At 39.8% G+C, this 21,991-nt stretch overlaps 1 protein-coding gene across 1 annotated transcript; it reads left to right on the top strand.

The window, feature by feature from the left end:
- The first annotated feature begins 738 nt into the window (after window positions 1-738).
- Window positions 739-21,806, top strand: MELK (maternal embryonic leucine zipper kinase). The gene is made up of 17 exons (XM_030969180.1): window positions 739-1,014; window positions 1,115-1,216; window positions 1,502-1,587; window positions 2,016-2,132; window positions 2,649-2,792; window positions 4,310-4,378; window positions 5,471-5,563; window positions 6,638-6,736; window positions 9,666-9,734; window positions 10,270-10,368; window positions 11,395-11,481; window positions 11,946-12,074; window positions 15,417-15,642; window positions 17,908-18,001; window positions 18,436-18,604; window positions 20,230-20,333; window positions 21,441-21,806. The coding sequence occupies exons 2-17, from the start codon at window positions 1,153-1,155 to the stop codon at window positions 21,616-21,618; spliced, it is 1,827 nt and encodes a 608-aa protein (XP_030825040.1). The 5' UTR covers window positions 739-1,014; window positions 1,115-1,152; the 3' UTR covers window positions 21,619-21,806.
- The last annotated feature ends 185 nt before the right edge of the window (window positions 21,807-21,991 follow it).

Below are 21,991 nucleotides of genomic sequence, written 5' to 3'. Positions count from 1 at the left end.
CTATGCCCTCAGCAAGCAGTGGCTTCAGGAGGGCATTCCAGGCTCTGCACAGACTGTTCGGTAGCTCTGCATGGTAGCACAAGGATGGGACAGAGGACTAGCACCTTGCTGCCAAGGCCAGGCTAATCTCTGGAGGTGTGGCTGGACCTGAGCCTGTCCAGCATCCTGAGGGAGCCACACAGTCTAGTTTTGCTGTGGACATTCTGATAAAAGTTGATGATTTTGCAACCCCATTTTCCCCATGTTTCCTGCCCATTTCCCCCCACACTTGCCATATTTCTTTTGTTTCTTCGCGTTCACACAGCAAAGCTGCAATACTGCATAAATGAACCTATTGTTTATTATTAGCAATCTAAACATATACCTCACAACGGAGACTCCCACCTGCCCCGCGCTGCTCCGGCCCGCAGAGACACCGCGCCTCGGATAGGCCAGCCCCAGGATGCCCAGGAGCGGTGCTGGGAACGGCAGCCACGGCCGGCCGGGGCTTTGGCAGAAAAATCCGCGGGGAGCGGCGGGAGACAGCACCTCCACGGAGCAACGACCTCGGCCGCCATCTTGTGCCCGGCGCCAGCCCCTGCGGCGCGAACCCCGCTCCAGTCCCGACCGTTGCTCCTGGGAAGGCGCTTTCTTGGGAGAAGCAGACCTTGTTTTCTGTCTCCGTAAGGACTGGTCTCGGCTGAGGCTGCGCCCGTTAGCAGCCAGCCGGCTGGCCGGCAGCACACACCTTCCCACGCCAGCAGCGCCCACTCCCAGTCTCCCTCCCTCCCGGCATACCGTGCCTTCCACGCCCGTTCCGGTTTGGCGGCGGGCGGAGATTGGCTTTTCGATCCCGGCGGCCGGAAGCGGGACATTTGAACGGTAACGGACTCTCTAGACTGCTCCGCTGTGGGGTCGCTGCCTCGGGACGGAGTAACACTCGGGACGGCTCCTGCCGGCAGCGCCCCAGGAAACGGGGTAGGACTCGAGGGTCTTCTGGCCGCTGTGACTCGGGTCGCCGGGGAGCCGTGACAGGTTTGTGGGAACAGCAGGCGCTCCGCCTTCCCCGGGGACTGCTGGTGAGTCGGTTCCTGTGCCCGAAAGCATGAGCGCAATCTGCAGTCTCCCCTTGCAGGTGCTGAGAAGAACTGCCCGCGTCCTGCGGGTCGCAGAATGGCCGGAGATGACTATGAGGAAATTCTCAAGTACTATGAATTACACGGAACAGTCGGCACAGGTGGGCTCAGTCTGTGAATGCCAGCAAGTGTGTGTGATGTGTCCACTCACCTCGGTGTTTATCTGAGAGATTAACTGTTACTTCAGAGTCTGTGGGTCATGTTTCTTGGTGTATTTTGCGGGCCACAACTGTGGAAGTGTAACTGGAAGGTAGTGGCAGCAATTGCTTTTTCCTCTAGTAATGATGCTACATGCTGTGCATCATATTTGCTTCAGGGTGACTGAGATCAGGGTGAGAAAGCTTGTCCTCATGCGGAGCTTTATACATTTCTGTTTCAAATTCTAGGTGGGTTTGCAAAAGTAAAACTTGCGCGACATCGTCTCACTGGTGAAAAAGTTGCAATAAAAATCATGGACAAGCTTGCTTTACAGGTAATCCAAAAGATACTTCAGATGTGGTGACGTGCTGTTCCTGTGGACCTCTCAGGAACACGGGTGCAACCTGTCACTGTGGGATAGTGGTAGATGCTGTAAACTTGAAAGGATTTTAATGGCACCACAAATGCTGTGCCCTCATTTAGAGAGGGCAATATTCCCTGGCTGTAAAACTGAGGTAGTTACAGCTTTAAATATTAAGTAACTAAATAAATTACTGTAAGTCAAATGGAGTGCTGATGAGAATAGTAGCATTGTACATCTGCCCCTTTGGGTTTTACTGACCAGCGTGTGAGGAGGGCAGGTGAGCAGTGACAGAGCTGGTGCTGGTTTGAGTTTGAGCAGTTCTTATGTGCAGGCTTACTTTGAGGTACAGACTGTCAAACTACTTGGCAATTTCATACCTTGCTGTTGTGATCTTTTAGGATGACTTGCCTCGGGTTAAATTAGAAATCGATGCCATGAAGGACTTGAGTCACCAGCACATTTGCCGGTTGTATCATGTGATTGAGACACCCAAGAAAATATTCATGGTTTTAGAGGTAAGGAATGGTGTTTCTGCTATGGCAAAAATCTCTGGGTTTAGCCATAGCAGTAGATGGTAGTAGAGTCCAAATGAAACAATTCTTAGAAAATCATCTCAATGATGAGTCTGTCAAAGGTGTTGTAGTTTAAAAATGAAGCTGATAATATGTTCTGTCTCATTGTAAAAACCACTTTTCACTGAAATAAACAAACTGACTTTAATTCCCACCTCACACTCCAAAAAACAGCGCCAGCAGGATATGTGGGACCTGAGAAGCGCCACCGAATTGTCTTGTCTTAGGCAGTTTATGTCACCTGTGTTGGCTGTGTGATATGGCTGTGGCAAGCATCAGGCAAGAGCTGGGCTCTTGGTCTTGTTGGATCTGTTGCACACTGGCCTGGGTGCTGCTGGGATTAAGCAGAGGGAGAGAAAGAAAACAGCCTTCCTGCTGTCCAGTGCCCTTGTTCATGGGTACATTTCATAACTGTATCCCAAATGTATTCTTTTTTATTTTTCTTTTGCTTTCATGCAGTACTGTCCTGGAGGAGAGCTGTTTGATTACATAATTTCTAAGGACCACCTTTCTGAGGAGGAAGCTCGCATATTTTTTCGTCAGATTGTTTCAGCAATTGCTTATGTGCACAGTCAGGGATATGCCCACAGAGATCTCAAACCAGTAAGTCTGAACAGTAGTCAAATTTGCACAAATAATAATGAACACCCACTTTTATTTCTCTGAGTGGAGCTGGTGTGAGTTCTCTTCTCTGTTCTCCTGTGCTTAGAGCTCTTTAGTTTACATTTGCTGAAAAGCATTATTTCTACTTATTGCTTTGTCCCTCAACTGAGCTGGATGTAGCTGTATCTGAGGAAGGATCTTTCTCTGGAAGAGGAACAGAATAGTGCTCTCCAGTTGAGAGTGGAGCAGACACAGATTTGATTTTGACTGTTGGTTAGGCATTTTTGCTATCCGCTTTGTTCCAGCATGTACCCAGGGAGAGTTGTTATAGTTCCTCTCTATTGTGCAAACTCTTCTGTTCTGACATTCAAAGGAAAATGTGACTCCCACACTGTAAACAAGTAAGGACAGAGGAGGGATGTGCCACAAGACTGATCCTGTGGCTTTGCTGTGACCACAAGATTTAAGCACGGACTTAAGGAATGGAAACCTTGAGACTGTTTCTCCTAGAAGAGATTAGAAGTTCGCATGTTCAGAGACACTGATAACTGAGAAAAGCAAATTCTTTGGGTACAAGTGTTTTACTTGACAGCTCAGGAAATCCTTGTCTCCAAAGAGCTTCTCTCCAAGCAAAGCCTTCTATGTCCCTCTTGGAAAGATTTCGATTGTAGCTGGAGACCTGATGGATTCATAGGATTGTGAGATAACTTGGTTGGGAATTGACTTCTAGTCGCTTCTGCTTTTATCTCCCGTTTAAAATAGTGTCAGACCAAACTTCTTCATCCAGGCACATCTTGGACCTTTCCCTAGGATGAAGCACCATAATGTTGCTGGGAAACCTGTTAGGCTCTTCACTTCCTTTTTTATGAGAAAGAAGTTTTTTTAGTACCATTCTGAAAGTCTCCTGAACCTTGTTGACTGTCATCATCCCACCTTCTGCTCCTCTGGAGGGGCTGGTGCTGTCTTTATGCCCTCTTTGTAGGAATGAAAAGGGTGCCAAGTGGTCTCCACTGAAGCTGTGTCACCTACAGGCTGAAAAACCATCTCTCCCTCAGCGTCCTCATGGAAAAAGTGCTCCAGCACCTTGGACAGGCTGGTTTCCATCCACAGAGTTAACCTCAGTTTGCTGTCTTTCCTGTGCTAGAGGGTGGGCAGAAACTGAATGTGCTGTTCTCGGTGTGGTGGACAGAGGGCAAGTGGCTTTCCCCATTTTGCCAGCTCTGCTTCTTTTCACACCATCTGGGATATCGCTGGCTGTATTTTCTGCCAGGGCAGGCTGCTTCCTCACAGTTTTTGCTTTCTGTGTAGCAGCCCCCTAGGTCTCTCTGAGCAGGTAGGAGCTTGTATTGCCTGTCTGGAATATAGGATATATTCATTAGCAACAGACCAAAATCTCCAAAGCAGAGCTTCAGGTAAATTATGGCTGGTAATGGCAAGAACAAATAGGGTGGAAGAAAATGTGGTTTCTTGGATACCTGGCATTATGTAAAATTCATTACCACTTTCTCTTTTACTAGGAAAATTTGCTGATTGACGAGGAACATAACCTGAAGCTGATAGACTTTGGACTTTGTGCAAAACCAAAGGTAAGAGTGTCAGTTGCTATCATAGCAGAGCTTAATCAGCTACAGCACGCACATAAAAATTGCAAGCGTGCCTTCAGGGTGCAGTGCAGAGCCTTGCCCTGAATTTGAGTGGTTGGTGTAGTTGTCCCACTGCTAATTGCTTACTAGGACCTTGCCAGTGTGAGACAATTTTTGTGCGCAGAATATCAGTTTTTCTCCTCTTGCACGTCATCTTTCATCCCAATATAAGGCACCTATTGTCTTGTGTGTAGAGTATCTACTCCCACAAAGGCTTGCACTCTAAAGCTTATGCTGGTGTCCATTTGCCCCCATAATTTTCAATAGCATATGTCATTTTCATAGGCTTTGTCTATGTGTGGAGGTTGTGGATCAAATCAAATAGATTGCCCTTACCTTTACAAAGCCTCTGGATCCACATGGTGGTACTGAGTTGTTTATCAAGTTTAAAGTTCGTTTCTATGTTGCTGCTCTGCTTGTCATCTTCACATATGAGATGGGCGCTGAGAAGAAGGAATTTAATGGAAATAAGATCTTACAGATCCAAAGTCCACAGATTGCTTCAGCTGAGTCAAGTTAAATCACCTTGCAGGAAATCGGGAGTATTAGACCACAATCTTGGTGATACAATGTCATCTCACTCTGATCTACTTAAAACAAAGCCCAGACTAAGAAATAACACATTTTTAATAAGGAAGCATTTTAGTGGCTCTTCATAAAGTTATTACCTTAAATATTTATATAAATATCCAACCACCCTCCTACCCAGTAGGTCCTGGATTACTAATTCTCAAATTCATCTGTTTTCTTTCTGGTCACAAAGGGAAGTATTCCTATTACAGGAGGAGCTGCAGAAAAGGCTGTGGGGAGAACATGTGAAGGAGCAGCTTGGGATCTGAACATTTATAGGAGTCTCCTGGTCTTGGACAGTTTTTGCCTGGTGAAGCCATATATTATACCAAAGCAAAATGTTAGGTGACTATTTATAGACAGTATTAGAAAATGAAGGTTCTGAGGCCTTTAATATGTTGTTGCTAGAAGACACCATTTGCACTAGAGCAATGCTTCTTTGTAATCAGTTTTGTCTTATTCTAGGGTGGTCTTGATTACCATCTGAACACCTGCTGTGGAAGCCCAGCTTATGCGGCACCAGAGCTGATTCAGGGCAAAGCATACATTGGCTCAGAGGTAGGTGATAAAATTGTAGGTTAGGGTGGTTTTTTTCCATGTACACCATGTATTTAAAACTGGTGAGATTCAGATAAACTCCCCTGGTGTCTTTCTTCACTGTCATGTTGCCTCAGTGGCCCTCAAAAGCTGTGTGACTGAGAGTAGTCACAGCCTGGAGTAGCTCCTGACCAAAGGTTATGCACCTGGCTTCTTCATCTCTGACTAATCCTTCACTGTTCCCAGGATTCCACTGTTCCACTGTTGCTCTACAAAAAATACCTGTCTTCTACCACATTATTCCAAACAGCAATTTGTTCTGTTAATTTTCCAAGTCTTGTTGCAAATTTCTATGCAGTCTCTGTATCTTCTGTATTTTGCCTTTGAAATCTTCTATGAAAACTTGCTCTTTTTACTATGCAGTGTAGTAAAATTAAAGAGAACAAAAACTGTAGCATTTATTCAGCTTTGATTCCAAGTCTAGAACATTGGGATCTGCTACATGCCCTTGTCAATCCATTCAAAATGCAGCAATTTCAATCTCCTCAAACTTCCTTACTGTCTGTGCTGTTGGATGGTGTCAGTCTTTTTTCCTTTACCTCCTTTGCACTAGTCCCTGATCGCTAAGTTTTGCTTTCTTTTAGTTTTTCACAAAGTTGGTGCTTCTCAAACCTCCTTTATCTTTATGACTGAAGTGGGAGTTGAAGTATGAGGCACGTAGACCTTGTCATGTCTATACAGAAAAGAAACAGTGTGACTTTAAAGCTGATTGTTACTGTACTGGCAGCTGTCATAATCACATGCACTTTTGAGTACAAAATCCCTTTAGATGAGTTTGATTTCCTTTTTGTCAGTGAATTCCTTGTAGGTTGAAGGTAATGCAGCAATTTGGTGACCTAAGAAAAAGGGTAATGGTTTTACTAGTGCTCTGGTTTCAGTGAATTGAAAATTGTGTGCTTTCACGAGTTCTGTCCAGAGTTAAGGAACCTACTTTCCACAGGTTTCTTGTGGGCTTTGCCAAAAGGAGACAATGTGATCAGCCTCTAAGCCATTTTAAGCAGATGAGGTTTGTGAACTCTTACTTTTATTTTTTAGGCAGATATTTGGAGTATGGGAGTACTGCTGTATGCTCTGCTGTGTGGCTTTCTCCCTTTTGATGATGATAATGTCATGGCTGTCTACAGGAAGATCATGGTAGGTATTGATGATACTAGAATACATGAGGAACAGGAATCACTAAGCATTATGGGAAATTTTTACTTTCTGATTTGAGCAGAAAAGGCTTATCTGCTGAATTTTGTTATATTTTGCTTCTCTTTTGATCAGTATTTTGTGGATTTTCTTCTGTTTCCCCTCAGCCTGTGCAGTGCTCTAGCTTGGTCCTATGATACAGTAGAAAAGTGAGTTTCAGGAAAAGCAGTTTCTTGCTAGTGAGCTGGACTTCTATATCTAAGTGTTTATCTGTCTTCTCCCTAAAAATTACTAAAAATACTCTTCTTGAATGTCAGCCACTCTCATGTGTAGGAAAAGTAGGATTCTGGATCTGCTATTATACTTTCCTCTTCCAAAAGGAGTTGAATAAATAGTAAATAGTACAATTCAGTCATTGATTCTTTCCCTCTAAACTCCTCTTGATGTGGCTAAACAACTGTTGTTCCTCATCACATACACATCTCTGCCAGCCACTTCTGAGCTGCCATAAAAATCTGTGTTAATGAGGCTTGGTCTGAATTGGATGATGAACAGCAGTGTAGAGTAATGGCTTTGTATTCCTCTACCTCACTCTCCTCTCACCAAGAGTCTGATATGTCTTTAAAAAGACCAAAAAACCCTTATTGAGAGTATTCAGGGACTACTTTGGCAGGGGGCAACCGATACTGGTTTGCACAGGAAATGTTTTCAGGGTGCATATCAGTCTGAGCTCTATGAAGCACCTGATTATTTCAACAGAGAGTGGATTTTTAATCTGGAATTGGAGTACACTTGAGTACCTTGACAGAAGGAAGTACCTTGACAAGGAAGCTTAGTTTGAGTTATTGAAGAGAACTTTAAAAAATAAAAAAAAAAAGGATAAAAAGCAAAGACTATCTAATACAAAGAGATTGTGTAAAGGTGCTAATGTTCAGATGAGATGCCAGTATTTTACATGACTTCCTAACTCATATAGTAATAGAATATCTTGAGTTGGAAGAGAGCAAAAAGGATCATTAAGTCCAACTCCCTGCTCTTTGCAAGACTACCTAAACTAAACCTTGTGATTAGGACTCTTGTCCAAATAATGCTAGCAAACACTTAGTTTCTCAGTGAAATTGCCATTAAGTAACAGGGTTGTTGAGCTGCTTCTCCCTCTCTGCTTGTGGTGTGACCTGTGTTGTCTACCCAGAAGGTCAGAGCACATTGAGAACATGTCCACTTGTAAGCATGCTGTCATAGGATGACAAAACCCTTTTTAGTGCTCATTACACCACAATGCAGAACCTGGTAAATGATCCAACTGCTTAAGGCATTCACTGAGCTGAGAACTCAGATGTGAAATGGAGATCTTAATTAAGAGTATCAAAAATTATTCTGTGTAGTTACCATAGTCCAGACTGGACAGGAACTATGAACTGAGTTGCTTGGAGCAATGCAGTGTCTGGCAGTGGAATGAGTTGAAGTGAGCTGAAACAACAAATGAGATTTTAAAGCTTGGTCTGGGAGCAGTCAAAAACTAATCATGTCACAGGTGTTAAGATGCATACTTGCTATTTCCACTCTGGAATTGTTTTCATTTTATGTGGCTGTGAATTGAAAATTGTTTCAAATGAGGACACCCACTATTATGGAATTAGTTTCACACATTTTAAATCCTGAAATTTATTGTAATCTCGTCTCGAACCTGTTGCTCCAAGTCAAATCTGCTGCTTGAATTTAAATAAAATCATATGCCTTACATGCATATATTGTGTTTATTCCTTGGAATGTACTCTTCATTTGTGAATCAGTGGCTTGACTTTTTGACTGAAAAATTAAGCTGTGGTATAACTACTGTAAAAAAAAGAATTACTTCTGATATGGCCTTATGTGCTTGGCAGATATCATAACCTATCTACTATCCAGTATTGCCCACAGTACAATAGATGAGAATTGCTCTTTGTTATCTTAGTGTTCTGTAGCATTATACTAAAGCCAAAATGTAGATTACCTGTGTTACTTAGTTTCATAGTAAAGCTATGTTGAAAAACAGCCTACAGAACTATTAGTAAATAACTTACTAGTAGTGTCTGTAAAGATGTAACTGAAAGTTGTAAATCTGTGATGTCAACACAATACATACTGTACTTAGAAATGTGGCTGCGTATGGTACCAACTCTTTTGTTATTAAGGCATTTGTCCGTAGAAAGAAAAATGCCATTACAAAAGGATAGTTATGTTACTTGACAGTGACTTGGTGTTGAGTTTTTCTTTTTATCTCGGTTTTCATTCAGAAATAAGTGATTTTTGGTGGTGAATTTGGTTTGGTTTCTAGCTACTGTTATGCCTCACTTTTGGGAGTTGTTTTTTTCAATTTTCTTCTAATCAAAAGTTAAAGAAAAACAACTGTAAATTATTATCTTGAAAAAAATCTCACTTGCTAGATCTGTAACCTTTCTCCTGTCTGCTATATGAGATTGAAAGTTTAGCATTAGATGTAACCCATTCAAAAAAGAATATCCTAATACTGAGGATGGTGTAATTTTAGTGTCTGAAAACTAGAGATTTCAGGGAATCTTCACATTGCAAAGTGCTAATATCAGTCATTCATAATCAAGTGTGTTTGCACTTCTAGAACTTCAGTACGAAGTTGATAGCATGAACCAAGGCAATGGAGAAAGGAGCAGGTTAACTGCAAAAGTGGGTGGAAATGAAAGTGTCACACAAGCAGAGTGGACAAAAACTGCAGCTGGTGATTCAAGCATTTTCCTTACTAATGCTGCTGGGTTTTAGTACTGCCATGACATTTATGCAAGTCATTCTTTAAACAAAGTTCACATCTTCCTGCTGTTCTATTTTTTACAAAGTACAGATGTCACTATTGTCCAGGTAATTTAGTAGTTCCTTTTGACGTTCAGTGTTAGTTCTAAATCCTCTTCTTTCTTTGCAGAGAGGAAAATACAGTACTCCAAAGTGGCTCTCTCCTAGCAGTACACTCCTCCTTGACCAAATGCTGCAGGTAAAGGTTATTGTTTCTGTTCAATAGATGTATAAAGTACTGTGTAATTGGTTCAAAACATTACATCAATTAAATATTTTAAAATATTCTGTGTTTAAATAAGAAGTTTAATTCTTACAATTTTTTAAGAAAATATTGCCCTTGCCTTCAGCAAAAAAATCTTTGGGAAAAATGTTTGATTTCAAAAATAATTAGCGAAGTTTACATGATTTAACAAGGTCTTCAAACTTTGCATTTGGTTTTTCATCATGTACTATAAAAACGAGTTGTTTTGTAGCCCAAACATACGTTTGGACTACACCTAAGGAATAAAGCCAATGCTGCATATCCCTGGGAGATCTGTTGTAGCTGTAGGTTCCATAACTGCTCTTCACAGCTAAGATCTTTGAGTGTGAGCTTCCTTTTGTGAAGCTCTGAAAAAGTTCTCGTTTCTGGTTTAGTCCCTAACCACCCTAACATTCTGGGTGGAAGATAAATTGTTTCTACACTTTTTCTTCACAATTTAAGTATCACTTTGATTTTCATGGCACACCAGGTTGACCCAAAGAAGCGAATTACAGTCCAACACCTGTTAAGTCATCCTTGGCTCATGCAAGGTTTTTCTGATGCTGTTCAGTGGCAAAGTAAATACCCAGTAAGTACTTTGGTCAGATAGATACTAAAGCATTTCATGTAATATTTGCTGACTTACTACCATCCTCATAGTGTGTGGTATGAAATTGTTTGTTACAAGCTGAACGTTGAGATGGTTGTGATTCTTTTCTGATTCTTCTAGCTGTCAAAATATTTTTACTTGGTCTTGATTTCTCTTGAGAAGAAATTTCAAATGTGTTTTCCTTATATTCTTTAGCTGAATATGCAGAATAATTGAATTCTCATCAAAAAGTTAAGTCCTTCCACATATGAATGACCAGCTCCTTCCCTAGGCTGCTTGATCAGTACTTTCTTTAATGTGTAAAACACAAATATTCTGAAGGTCATGCTAGATGTAGTTATAGTTTATCTTGTATGTAGTCCTCAATGAAAATTGGAATTTTCAAAAATTCAAATTAAAATAAAAGAAATCTAAAATTTTCCAATTTTTAATTGGAAAATTTAAAATTTCATTGTAAGAATATCCATCCTGTCTCTCTGACACTTGTTTTACTTATGTGAGAGATGAACGCAGTATGGAGAGGAAAAAAACCAAAATAATCTGGCTGTCAGCGGAATGTGCAAAGTTCCTGCATGTTGACAGCCAATGCTTCCCATTGCCACTAGATGCCACTGTTACCCCAAATAGAGTTTGACTGTGTTCACACCATCAGTGCAACCTGGCTCTAGTACAGATGGGCATGGCTCATAGCTTTGGAAATTAATAGGCAGATGAAAGCATACCTTCCATTCTAGTAAAAATCTTACCGGCTTTTGGGTGGCTTATTTGAATTTATAAGCTCTCACCTGTGAGGATCGAGGCTGTGAAGTTGTTGAAGTTGTATGACTTTTATCAGTGTGTTTCCTACAATGTTTAGCTGTGATACTAAACATTTGAAATACAAGGTCTAAAGTCATCATTGACTATCGACTCAGCCCACTGGGTTTCACAACAGTGTCACTGTCAGATGTGGATTAGGGAGTAAATTGAAAACCTCACATTTCAATATCCATTGTGTTGTTGCAGCTGGGACATCTTGATGAGGACTGTGTAACAGAGCTTTCTGTGTTTTATGAGCAGAGCAGGGAGACTATATTGCAATTAATAAATGAGGTAAGAACTTATTCAAACTAACTACATTATGCTGCAAACCCATCAGAAGTGGTGTCTGTGTTCCTCACATACACAGAGTTGCTGAAAATCATGCAAAAAGTTGGCAGTTACGAAAGAATGAGCAGGAGTTACTTCCAAAAAATTTATACTCTTCCTGAAGTAAACTGAATTACTAGCTTTGCATTAACTTCAGTAGATAGATCTTCACTCCAGCATTTCCATGCTACTGCATGAACTGCAAACTAACTTGCAAACAACCAACATAGTGGCTTTTTCTTGATTTCAGGCACATAATGCAAATCACTTGAAGTCTGAAATTAGTTATGTGTAATTAGGGTTGTATATCAGGTAGAAAAACTTGTAGAGACATAGAAATACTCAGAAGGCTGTGCTTGACTTGTACTTGCAATGTTTCCAAACAGGAGATTAAAATACTTTTTCTTTCTTTCTCCCTGACCTCACAGTGGAAATATGACCACATGTCAGCAACATACCTCTTGCTTCTATCCAAGAAGTCTCGTGGCAAGCGTGTTCGTTTAAGGTTTCCATGTCTAACAGAGCATGCCAGTACCGTGATGCCAACAGTCCTTGAGGTAAATTTGAGTTCAGCAGGACAGCATCTTGCTTAAAATCCTGCTCTGCTTTGGCAAAGCTCTGCCTGGAGAGACATTCTGGTGCTCTAAACATCAGGAAGAGAGAGCATGAGCCTGAGTTTAGCTCAATTGGTTAGAGCATGGTGGTAATAACACCACAGGGATTTTGATTTTGTACAGCCCATTCACTTAAGAGTTGGATTTGATGATCTTTGAGGGTCCCTTCTAACTCACAATATTCTGTGAAGTACACAGCCAGTCTTGGGCATTAAAGAGTTCAGTGGTCTCATTAACATGATTTAGCAAGCTAGCCTGCTTCTCTGGATTGACTTCACTGGAATAGCCATATATGAGTATTTGATGCATCAGGTGTTGCACAAAATCCCTCCTTATTAATGGGGTCAAATTCCCTCTTTTGTGGCCTGGATAATTCCAGATCTTGTTCTGTGATGAATAACTGCATTCTGTTTGTCTCTGTTTTTTCCTACCTTGAGGATTGCATTTGGTAAGGAAAATCTTTTGATACCTCATGATATGTCACCTGGGGAGTGTTCTCTGAGATGACATAGGCACTATGGGAACTGGTGATCAAATCAGAGGGAGTCATCCCTTTCTCATCTGTTTCACTTGAGCATATAATCCTAGAGAGGAAGCTGTTTACTTTGAGTAAAGGAAATGTGTTGCTGCTGTTTTTCTGATGATTGGGATTCTGAAGTAGTTTAGTATATCTTAGGAGAATTTCTATTCCTGTAGTTTGGCAGTGATAGGGCCTTTCAGAACATGGCTAGAATTGCTAAACTCCTTGTAATGTTGTATATAATATGCAAATATATGTGATGTCAGCGATATTAGTCTATTTGACAAATTCCAAAGCTTTCAGTGGAGTTGCAGACTTGTATAAGCTGTTTCCACTTGAGACAAAACATCTGTGAAATGGTCTGAGTGCGCTGCTTTCTGTGTTAGAGGCAAGCACTCAGAATAAATACCTTATGTATCTGATTCAGTTGCATGTAAATCATTTCAGTTCACCCATACAGCTTTTTTGGTATGAGAATTCTAGGACTACTAGAGCTGCATAATAGATAATTACTCTTAAGCGTTCCTGATTATACTTTATGTGATTTCTGTGATCATGGTGGGTTAGCCTTCTACACTCTTGATGATTAGGGTAGAGATTCACTAGGTTCAGTTTTTCTCAACTGTTAAGCTACTTCATCTCTAGTGATGTCCAAGGTACATTGGCAAATGCTACTAATTAACATATGCATTATGCCTTCCCAGATGGTGGTGAAATTCATGCCTACACAATACAGCAATCTGTTAGTCCTCCTGCCGTGCTCAGAACACATTTAACTTGCCTGTGTGTAGCTTCTGGGTGAATATCAACTGAATTTGCTGGAACACCCAGCTAGCAAAGCTCTCTAGCTGGACCCGCTCTAATGCGAAGACAACAAGGCAAACAGAAGCTTTTACTTAGCCATTTCTGAATTCAGTGGCACAAGCTTGTACATAACACTGCTTGACTTCAAGATGTTTGATATAGAAGCATATTGCAAAATAGTCACCGTGCCATGAATTACATCTAGAACACAGCAGCTGAGGTATCCTAATCATGCATTCATGTTTAACGGAATGTGATTTCAACTACAGTATCAGCTTCTTGTAGTTAGCAACCCTCTGGTAAGGGCTTTTGAGTAAGGTATCGTACAAGCTCTAGAGCTTATCAGACAGCTCTCTCTTCCAGTAGTAATGAGAGATCTGCTCATTGTGATATCCTTGATCATGAGTCAACAGAAAGTTACCTACCAGCAGAACATAAGTTACTAAAATGTCATCCATTCCAGCTTTTTATAATGGTGTCCATTTCAACCAAAGACTGACAATTTAAAATGATTGTGTAGAGTTTTGCTGTAATGGTATCAAGTAAGTCCTTGGGAAGAGTTTCCTGTAAGTAGCAAAAAGGTCTTAGAGACTAAGGATGCTTTGATATATACCTGCTTGTATGTGGTGTGAACCATGAAGGTTTGCAGCCTTGGCTGAAGTTACAAGCCGCTTGATTTAATAACTGACAATTTTTGGGGAGAGCAGAGCTAGCCATCAGATGAAGGGCTCCAAATGCTAGTTCCAATTAGTGTTGTGGATTCAGCAGTCATATGTTTTGGATATATGTGTTTACCTTTATCCAGCCCCTTTTAAACATTACTTCATTCTTCTCTTGGATTCTTTCCAAATTATTACTAGGACTTTTGGTAAAAGGAGGTTGTGGTCCAAGCCTTGAATTCAAAGGCAGCTATTTTTGTGAGTTGCTTCTCTTCATGACGCTGGTCAAGAAAGATGATTTGGCAGTGGTGCTTTGAGAAGAGTTTCACATCTGCTTTTGGTACAAATGACAAATCTACAACAACAACATTAAAGTCATATTATAAAACCTAGGTCACCATCATGGGAATTTTCATTATTAGGAACTTAGAAAGAAATTAGATTTAGACTTTAATGGCAGTCTTTTCTGATGAAATCTTACTTTTAAGTGTGCAGTGGAATCTCAACTGAATATTTCTTTCCAGTCTGAAAAAACTGTGAAGATATGCCAGAGTGCAGTGAAGTGCCATGGGTATTCATGGAATTTACAGATACAGCTTCACTGTTTGAAGAATCTCCATTAAAAAGTTTGATATAAATACTCATGGAATGCAGCAGGTGTTTGATATGGTGTTCTTAATCCAAAAGTTCTTTTCATTATACATAAAAATTACTGGATATGTAAATGTTTGGTAGAATCTAGCCTAGTGGAGTTACAAATGGAGTAAAGAAGTGCTTTAAATATATAGCTGAACATACATTGTGCCTTCTTTAGCTATAGGTAATTTGACTAAAATTTGAGCTTTGATCATCTAGAAAATGAGTAAATAAGGATTTTAAAACCAACAGGAAAAAAATAAGGTGCAACAAACAAGGTCTCAGACCTAGGCTGGAGCTGGACAAGTCTTTGAAAAGTGCAGCCTCTCTATATTGGACAAGAAAATCAAATGAAGCAATTAAAATTTTACAGTTAAGCCAAAGGGAAATTCCTAGCTGTGCTTAGGTGAGCTGGTGAGGAATAGCCTTAAATGCGCAAGCTAAAGAATTTAGAATAGCTGGTAAAAAAGCAGCAAATTACTTGCAAACTTTATAAGCGAGTTGTAGAGGGAATCAGAAGTACTGAGGAGTTTTTAACTATTGCTCTATAGTCAAGCATTGTATGATATTTTTACCCTGCTTCAGAATTTTCATGTCTGTAATGTTCCTGAATGTGATCAGAATACAGCAAGGATGGCTTTTTTCTTTTTGTTAAATCTCTTGTAGCATTCGAGGCCTGATGCCCAACTGGAGGATACGGAATTCACTCTGTCAACTCCAGTGACAAGAAAAGTGGCATCAAAGAAGCATAAAAACAAAGAGTATGTTGAGACAGTGTCAGCTTTAAGAAATGAAGTGCCCTTTGCACTTCCTACTCCTAAGACTCCTCTTGCAAAGAGTCAGATTGAGACGCAGGTACAAGCTGTTGCCCTTAAGGCGCCTGCTTTCAAAGGTATGTAGAATGTAACTAATGAAAGCTTAGAACATACATGTTGCTTGGGAATTACTGAAACTCAAATATAAGCACGATATTTCTTCATCCAATACATCTTTTCTGGAGCACTGAAATTTTTTTTCCCTATGCACCACACAGTTTCTTCTAGTACATCTGGTAAGGTGCTGCAATAGTTTTAACCATCCATCAGGCCATGTTACTTGTATTGCTGCTCACAATTATCATGTGTGAGCCCCTTTTGGTATACCCAAATAAGGAGCCTAGCATTGTGTTGTTAAAGCTTGCACCTGGTTCCACTTTTCCGTGAAAGTAGAGATTGCAGTTTCTTCAACACTGTTTTTCCTTTGTGATTACCTTGAATGAAAGTAAAAGCATACTTTTAAAAATTAAAGCATACTGCTTTAATTGCTGGTTCTAAGAGAAATACAGCTTTTGGATTTCTTGTGGTTGCATATCAGTATTTTCATAAGGGCTGTCCAGGATAGCAGTGAAAATGCTTCTGTTAACAACATGTAGGTCTTGCAGCTATGCAATAGACCACAGAAATCTCTATAAATTATGTCAGCTTTGCGCCGGCAGTTTATATACAAGCACAAACGGGATGGGACTACTGATGGATGTGTCGGAACCGTTTATTTTCCAGAATCTTTATAATACATAGTTTTGTCTATGCAAAGATCCTGACAGTTCGCATTCAGGCAGCAAGCCAAAGAAACTCACTTGTTACAAGTCACCAAATACTCATCCTAGCCAATTACACAGAGAGAAAGCATATTGACAGTGATTCTATCCAATCAACATAAGCACATGTAGCTGGAGTTAAAACAATACTTGCTTGTTCATTTATAAGAAGACAAAGCATAAAACCCTATTCATAATTTCAACCTTGCTATAGAAACTTTTTGCAACTTAGAAAGTTATTCCGAATCGCTAATACATAGCTCTATTGTTCTATTCCTCACGTCTTCACTACAGCTTAACAAGATGCATCAGCAATATCCATAACTCTGCTGCACTGAGGCCTGTCTGTTTTCCCACAAACCTGAAACCCTCTAACTTTATGGATTCCTACAAGCTTTTCTGAGTTACCAGAATTTTCTGTCATCAGCCTGTCTAGTTATGTACATATCCCATATGTTCATTACCATTTAGTTCAATGATTGTCATTAAAGTTTTGGTGTTGATTCTGTAAATGCTAACTCTGTCCTTCAAACGCCAAAGGCTCCTTGCAATAGGAGACTCCTTCATTTCAGATGCTAAGAAGCATTGTTCAGGAACAGTAAGTTTTTGCAGGCTGATTTGAGGAATAAGGGATTTTGAACATACTGCTATTTAATGAGATCATTCATAAAGAATAGCAATACAAAAACTAGTTTATGAGTTTGCCTTAAGATTGTACATAACTTGAAATGTCTGACATCTGTGTATGTCTAAAACCAAAAAAGATACTACCCAAAATGGGAAATGTAAAAACACTTCTAGCTCCTTTATTTAGTGACATTTCTGAGGATTAAACAAAGAAAGCTAATTCTTTGCTGCATTGAAAGATCTTTGATTCAGTAAATAGAAAAGTGGAAGAATCCACTGGAAATTTTGAGGTTGTTTGTCAGGATCCAGGTGCAATTCTGTAGAGAGCTGAAAATTTTAACATTGAAGTTGGGTTTAATTGTGACAACTTATTTGCTGACTATTTCCCTTGGTGTTTTCTCCTGCACCTTTAAAACCATGCTCTGCAGACAGTGACTTTTTAGATCATTGTGTGGCATGTACATTGTATATTAAGCAATGTATTTTATACTATTTTTATATTATTTTTATACTACATAATATACTATTGTATATTATGACTATATAAACTTACACCCCTCATATAAGGCAAACAGATTACTGAAGAACACAACTAGTCAATGCAGCGGATTGCTCCATATTTATTCATGAACCAGCAGCAGAGCAAGAAAGCAATTCTAGTCCTCAAATTTCTAATACTGAACTGCAATCGGTTGCTCCTAAGGTTTGACTTGTAGAGCCCTGGGGAAATCAGTGATAGTTTTAATTTGTAGAGTAGAGGTAGTATTAAAAACATATTTTATAATTCCCAAAATATAGACCTGAGATAAAAAAGGGGGTATTATGTTAGAACTACAGAATAGTAGAGAACTGTTAGAACTGTTAGAATTATTAATAATGAGAAATCGTCAGTGAAGAAGAGAAAATCCTTTTACACAAAGACATATCTGGTTTGGCTTGGACATTTTCTTTCAGAGAGTCAGTTCACTGCAGTCACCCCAATTAAGAAACCTGCTAACCCAACAAATGCAAATGAATTGGCAGCAGATGAGATTCTTCCTGAAAGAAGGTAAGTGTCCAGTTGTTTGTGTACATTCCTGATTTGGAGCAGGACTACCTTAATCCATGTGCTGCCTGGGAAGCCCTGTTACAACAGCAAGCTGCTGTTCCTATTCTTTCAGTGAAAACCTTTATAAAACCTCTTTTTACAGTCACCAGAAAATAATGAAGGTAGAGAAAAATTTTAAAACTATGTAACTCAATATAATCTATTTTCTATCATGTAGGTGCCTTCTTATTCCGGGTCTCCAAAGAACTGCAATTTCTAGATACATCTCTGGGTTTAAACTTCTACAGGCTTTCAAACAGAAACTCCTATAATACATTGCACTTGATTTCATTTTCTTTGTTCCGTCATGTCTGGTAATATTTTAGTGGCATCTTTGAAATAATAGGTTTTTAAGACTGGGGGGAAAATAACAGATTAATTTGTTCATGTAACAGGTGTCAGTCAGTGGAATTAGATCTCAACCTTGCGCATGTGGATAGCAGCCAAAAGAAGAGAAAAGCTAAAATATTTGGAAGTCTTGAAAGAGGCCTAGATAAAGTGATCACGATGCTTACACCAAGCAAGAAGAAACGATTGACTAGAGATTGTCCAAGGAAACTTAAGGTATGGTTGCTGCAAAAGTCTTAACATAAGCAAGTATTATTATAATATTAAGTAATTATATTAGTTATGTATTAATTGTTATCTTACAATAATTATGATTGAAAACATCCAGTAGCTTCAGAAACAGTTTTGTGAAAGCTTCTGTGACCTGTCTTGCCTGAATTCTACAGTAAAGTGCTCGTACAGTATTGCTGATAACAAGACAGTGCCCCCAGTTACCACGTTCAGTTCGTCTGGGGTTCAGGCAACAGATCCAGGGAGGAGTTTGGCCCTTGCTGCTTGTAGCCCATCTAAACCAAATGTGAAGGAAGCAGCATGGTTTGAAAGGAGAATTACTGGCTAGTTTTTAATAATGTTATTTGTATAGACATTGCTTACTAAAGTATGAGACGTTGCTCACTAAAAGCCTTTTCTCCTTCTACTGGAGAAAAGGCACAAAGCATGCACAGGTTGATGGCCAGTTGTGACAGAGGGGTGAGTAACAAGAGACAGTTAACAGGCTGTACTGAACTGAGGGGCATAAAATAACCTCATGTTCAACCTCAACATGAGGAAGAACTTCTTCACATTGAGGGTGGCAGTGCACTGAAACAAGCTGCCCAGGGTGGTCATGGAATCTGCCTCTCTGGAGACATTCTAAGCCGACCTGGATACATTCCTGTGAAACCTGCTTTAGGGGACCCTGACTTGATAAGGGGATGTGATTGCATGATCTACAGAGGTCCCTTCCAACCCTAGTGATTCTGTATACATTGGTCAAACGCAACTTAAATACTTCAGGAGCTATACAAGAAAAAATTTGTACTTGAATCTTTAGGCAACATGTTTGAAAAACCTAATTATCCTGAAAGAGGGCAGGTTGTTTATCAAGGCATAAGCAGTTATGTCAAAGCAAATGATGTGTCCCTTCAACTGACTGGCTGCTGGGATACCTACTACGCACTGAGAACTGTCTGTCAATCATGCACATTCAGGACAAGATATTGGGCTACAAACCTGACCAGCCAATCAGACAGGAGTCTAGACTGTGCAAATAATCCAGGAAGCTGAGCAACTGGAAGCTGTATTCTTTCTCTAAATGCCTTTAGTCTCCTGCCTCAGTTTCCCTCGTCTATAGTCTATGCAAAATTCCTGAGGCATGCCTAGAGATGCTGGGCTACAGTATGGCAAGACAGTGTTACAACAGTTATGTCAGAGGGTTGTGTACATTTAAATCCAAGTAAAGACCACAAGAAGCACTCTTCAACTGACTTTGTATCCCCATCCTATGTTAATTTTTCAAGCTTTTTTTTCAGTCTCATCTTCTCCCGACTGCTTCTGTGACTTCAGAAGCCAGATATAGGACATGTTGTAACCTCTTTTCTTTATACATGAAAAGTTGCCTGGTGCATTGCCTGCTCCTTGTTATCAGAAGCATTGTGTCTCAGCTTTCGGCCATTTCCCAGCTCTGGACCATACAGCAGGGTGATAGTTTTGGGATGTTGAAGCATTTGTCACCATGGTTAGCTGATCTGAAACTTCCTTAGTGAAAATTTTTTGCTATGTCTTCAGTTTTAGGAGAGATATTTTTATTTTTTTTATTCCTTGTTTCAACAAGCCAATGTTACTCTTAATGTTACTTTTAGGCACACTGTAACATTACCACCACTCATCTGCTGAATCCAGACGAACTGTTGAATAAAATAATCATTGTTCTTTCAAAGAAGCATGTGGAATATGTTCAGAAGGGGTAAGTGTAAAATATGCTTAGTTCAACTTGTATTTGTCTAAATGTTTGCTAGTCCAGTCCTTAAAAAACAAAGTATTTAAACTTAGATTCTTGACCCTATTGTAAAATAATCTTTATAGAAAGTGTACAAAGCACTAAATAAATATGTGCAATAAAACATGCCCAAACAGTGCAAAACTATGTTAAATGTCTTCTAGCAGGGTTCTTTTACCAACAGGTGTAAACCAATAGTAGCAGGGTAATGCTTAGGAAAAAAAATCACATCAGCCATCTCATGTGAAATTTTAAATACCAAAAGTTGGTTTAGGTACAGTCACATGAACAAATGGGACAATTTTGGAAAATAGTGTAGATACCATTTTAACTCTCATTCTTGGCAGTTAAAAGACATTAGCCTTTAGGCAAGAGGTCAGTATATTTTAAAATGTGTGCAGAAGCCACACAGCTTTTTGTGGATTATTTGAATTTGTACTGTTTACTAGCTACACTAAGCTACTGATTGCTTAGATTGGTTCTTACTTTTGATCAAACTGAAAGACTATTTCCTGAGTTTCCAATGCATGAAATAACCATTGTGCCCGCTTTTCAATATGTATTTTCTGAAATTCTTGAGTATTTCAGTGTTGGGTATTGGTAGAACATCAGAGTATACATGAATCCTCTGATGCATTTCCAAACCCATAATATGGAAGGATGCTGGATTGCACAGCAGCACCTGCTTCCATTGTAATCATTCAAACTCCGCATTCAGTTTTTCCTATTTTCACACCAGCTGAGCTGCAGCCAACAGAGTGTTCTTGTCTAGGAAAAACATGGGAACTTTCTGTTGCTCCAGCTCTGAGGAGAGAGGCCATTGGCTAGCAGGGGTTCTTGTGGCAGTGTGGGACATTGATGCTCCATATTGGTCCTAGGGCATAATAATAAATATGGTGCCCTGAAACTACAGTATTTACAAAGCTCTCAGATGACTAAATTGTGGACTGTTTCACAATATTCTGAACAGCAATGGGGTATTTTATTTAAAGTGCTTCTACTGATTTAAAATAGCATTGCAAAACAAATTTGAAATGGTTCAATAATTATTCTGTTTTTTCTTCTGTTTTACAGTTATACCCTGAAATGTCAAACATGGTCAGATTTTGGTAAAGTAACTATGGAGTTTGAATTAGAAGTATGTCAGCTCACTAAGCCTGAAGCAGTGGGTATCCGGCGACAACGGCTTAAAGGTGATGCCTGGGTCTACAAGAGGCTGATAGAAGACATCTTATCTAGCTGTCAAGTATGAGTGGCAGAGTCTTTTATCACGATGTTTTGGAAAAGTCTTTTCAGACAAGTAATTCTTTCTCACAGTCACAGCTATATGTGAAAAATCTGTCCTCTTGGGTTTTTAACCATCCCTCCTTGTACATATTCCTTTTGTATGCTTCCTTTACTATTAGGTTTATAATAAATGTTCTGCAACTGCAACTTTTCAGAAGCAAAATTCTGTAAGCCGTTCCTTTGCTTACTTTTCACATATCTGGGTTTAAAAAGTACTCGTTATATGTGCTGAAGCTTATTGTGGGATGTCTTAAGTTATCAAGTGCATGGTGCACAGTAATAGTCATTTGCATAATTCTCTTCCTGTCTCTGCTTAAGTAGGATTTATTGAGATCATT

This window comes from Camarhynchus parvulus, chromosome Z, assembly GCF_901933205.1.
Source record: "Camarhynchus parvulus chromosome Z, STF_HiC, whole genome shotgun sequence".
Taxonomy (NCBI): domain Eukaryota; kingdom Metazoa; phylum Chordata; class Aves; order Passeriformes; family Thraupidae; genus Camarhynchus; species Camarhynchus parvulus.
The sequence above is the reverse complement of the archived record's forward strand: the minus strand, read 5'-3'. Positions and strand labels throughout refer to the sequence as shown.

Bases quoted from the DNA above. Each gene is read 5' to 3' on its own strand.
- MELK (XM_030969180.1), top strand. From the start codon at position 1,153: ATGGCCGGAGATGACTATGAGGAAATTCTCAAGTACTATGAATTACAC. The intron at 6,737-9,665 runs GTAGGTATTGAT...CTTTCTTTGCAG, and splicing joins CTGTCTACAGGAAGATCATG to AGAGGAAAATACAGTACTCC. The intron at 10,369-11,394 runs GTAAGTACTTTG...GTGTTGTTGCAG, and splicing joins AGTGGCAAAGTAAATACCCA to CTGGGACATCTTGATGAGGA.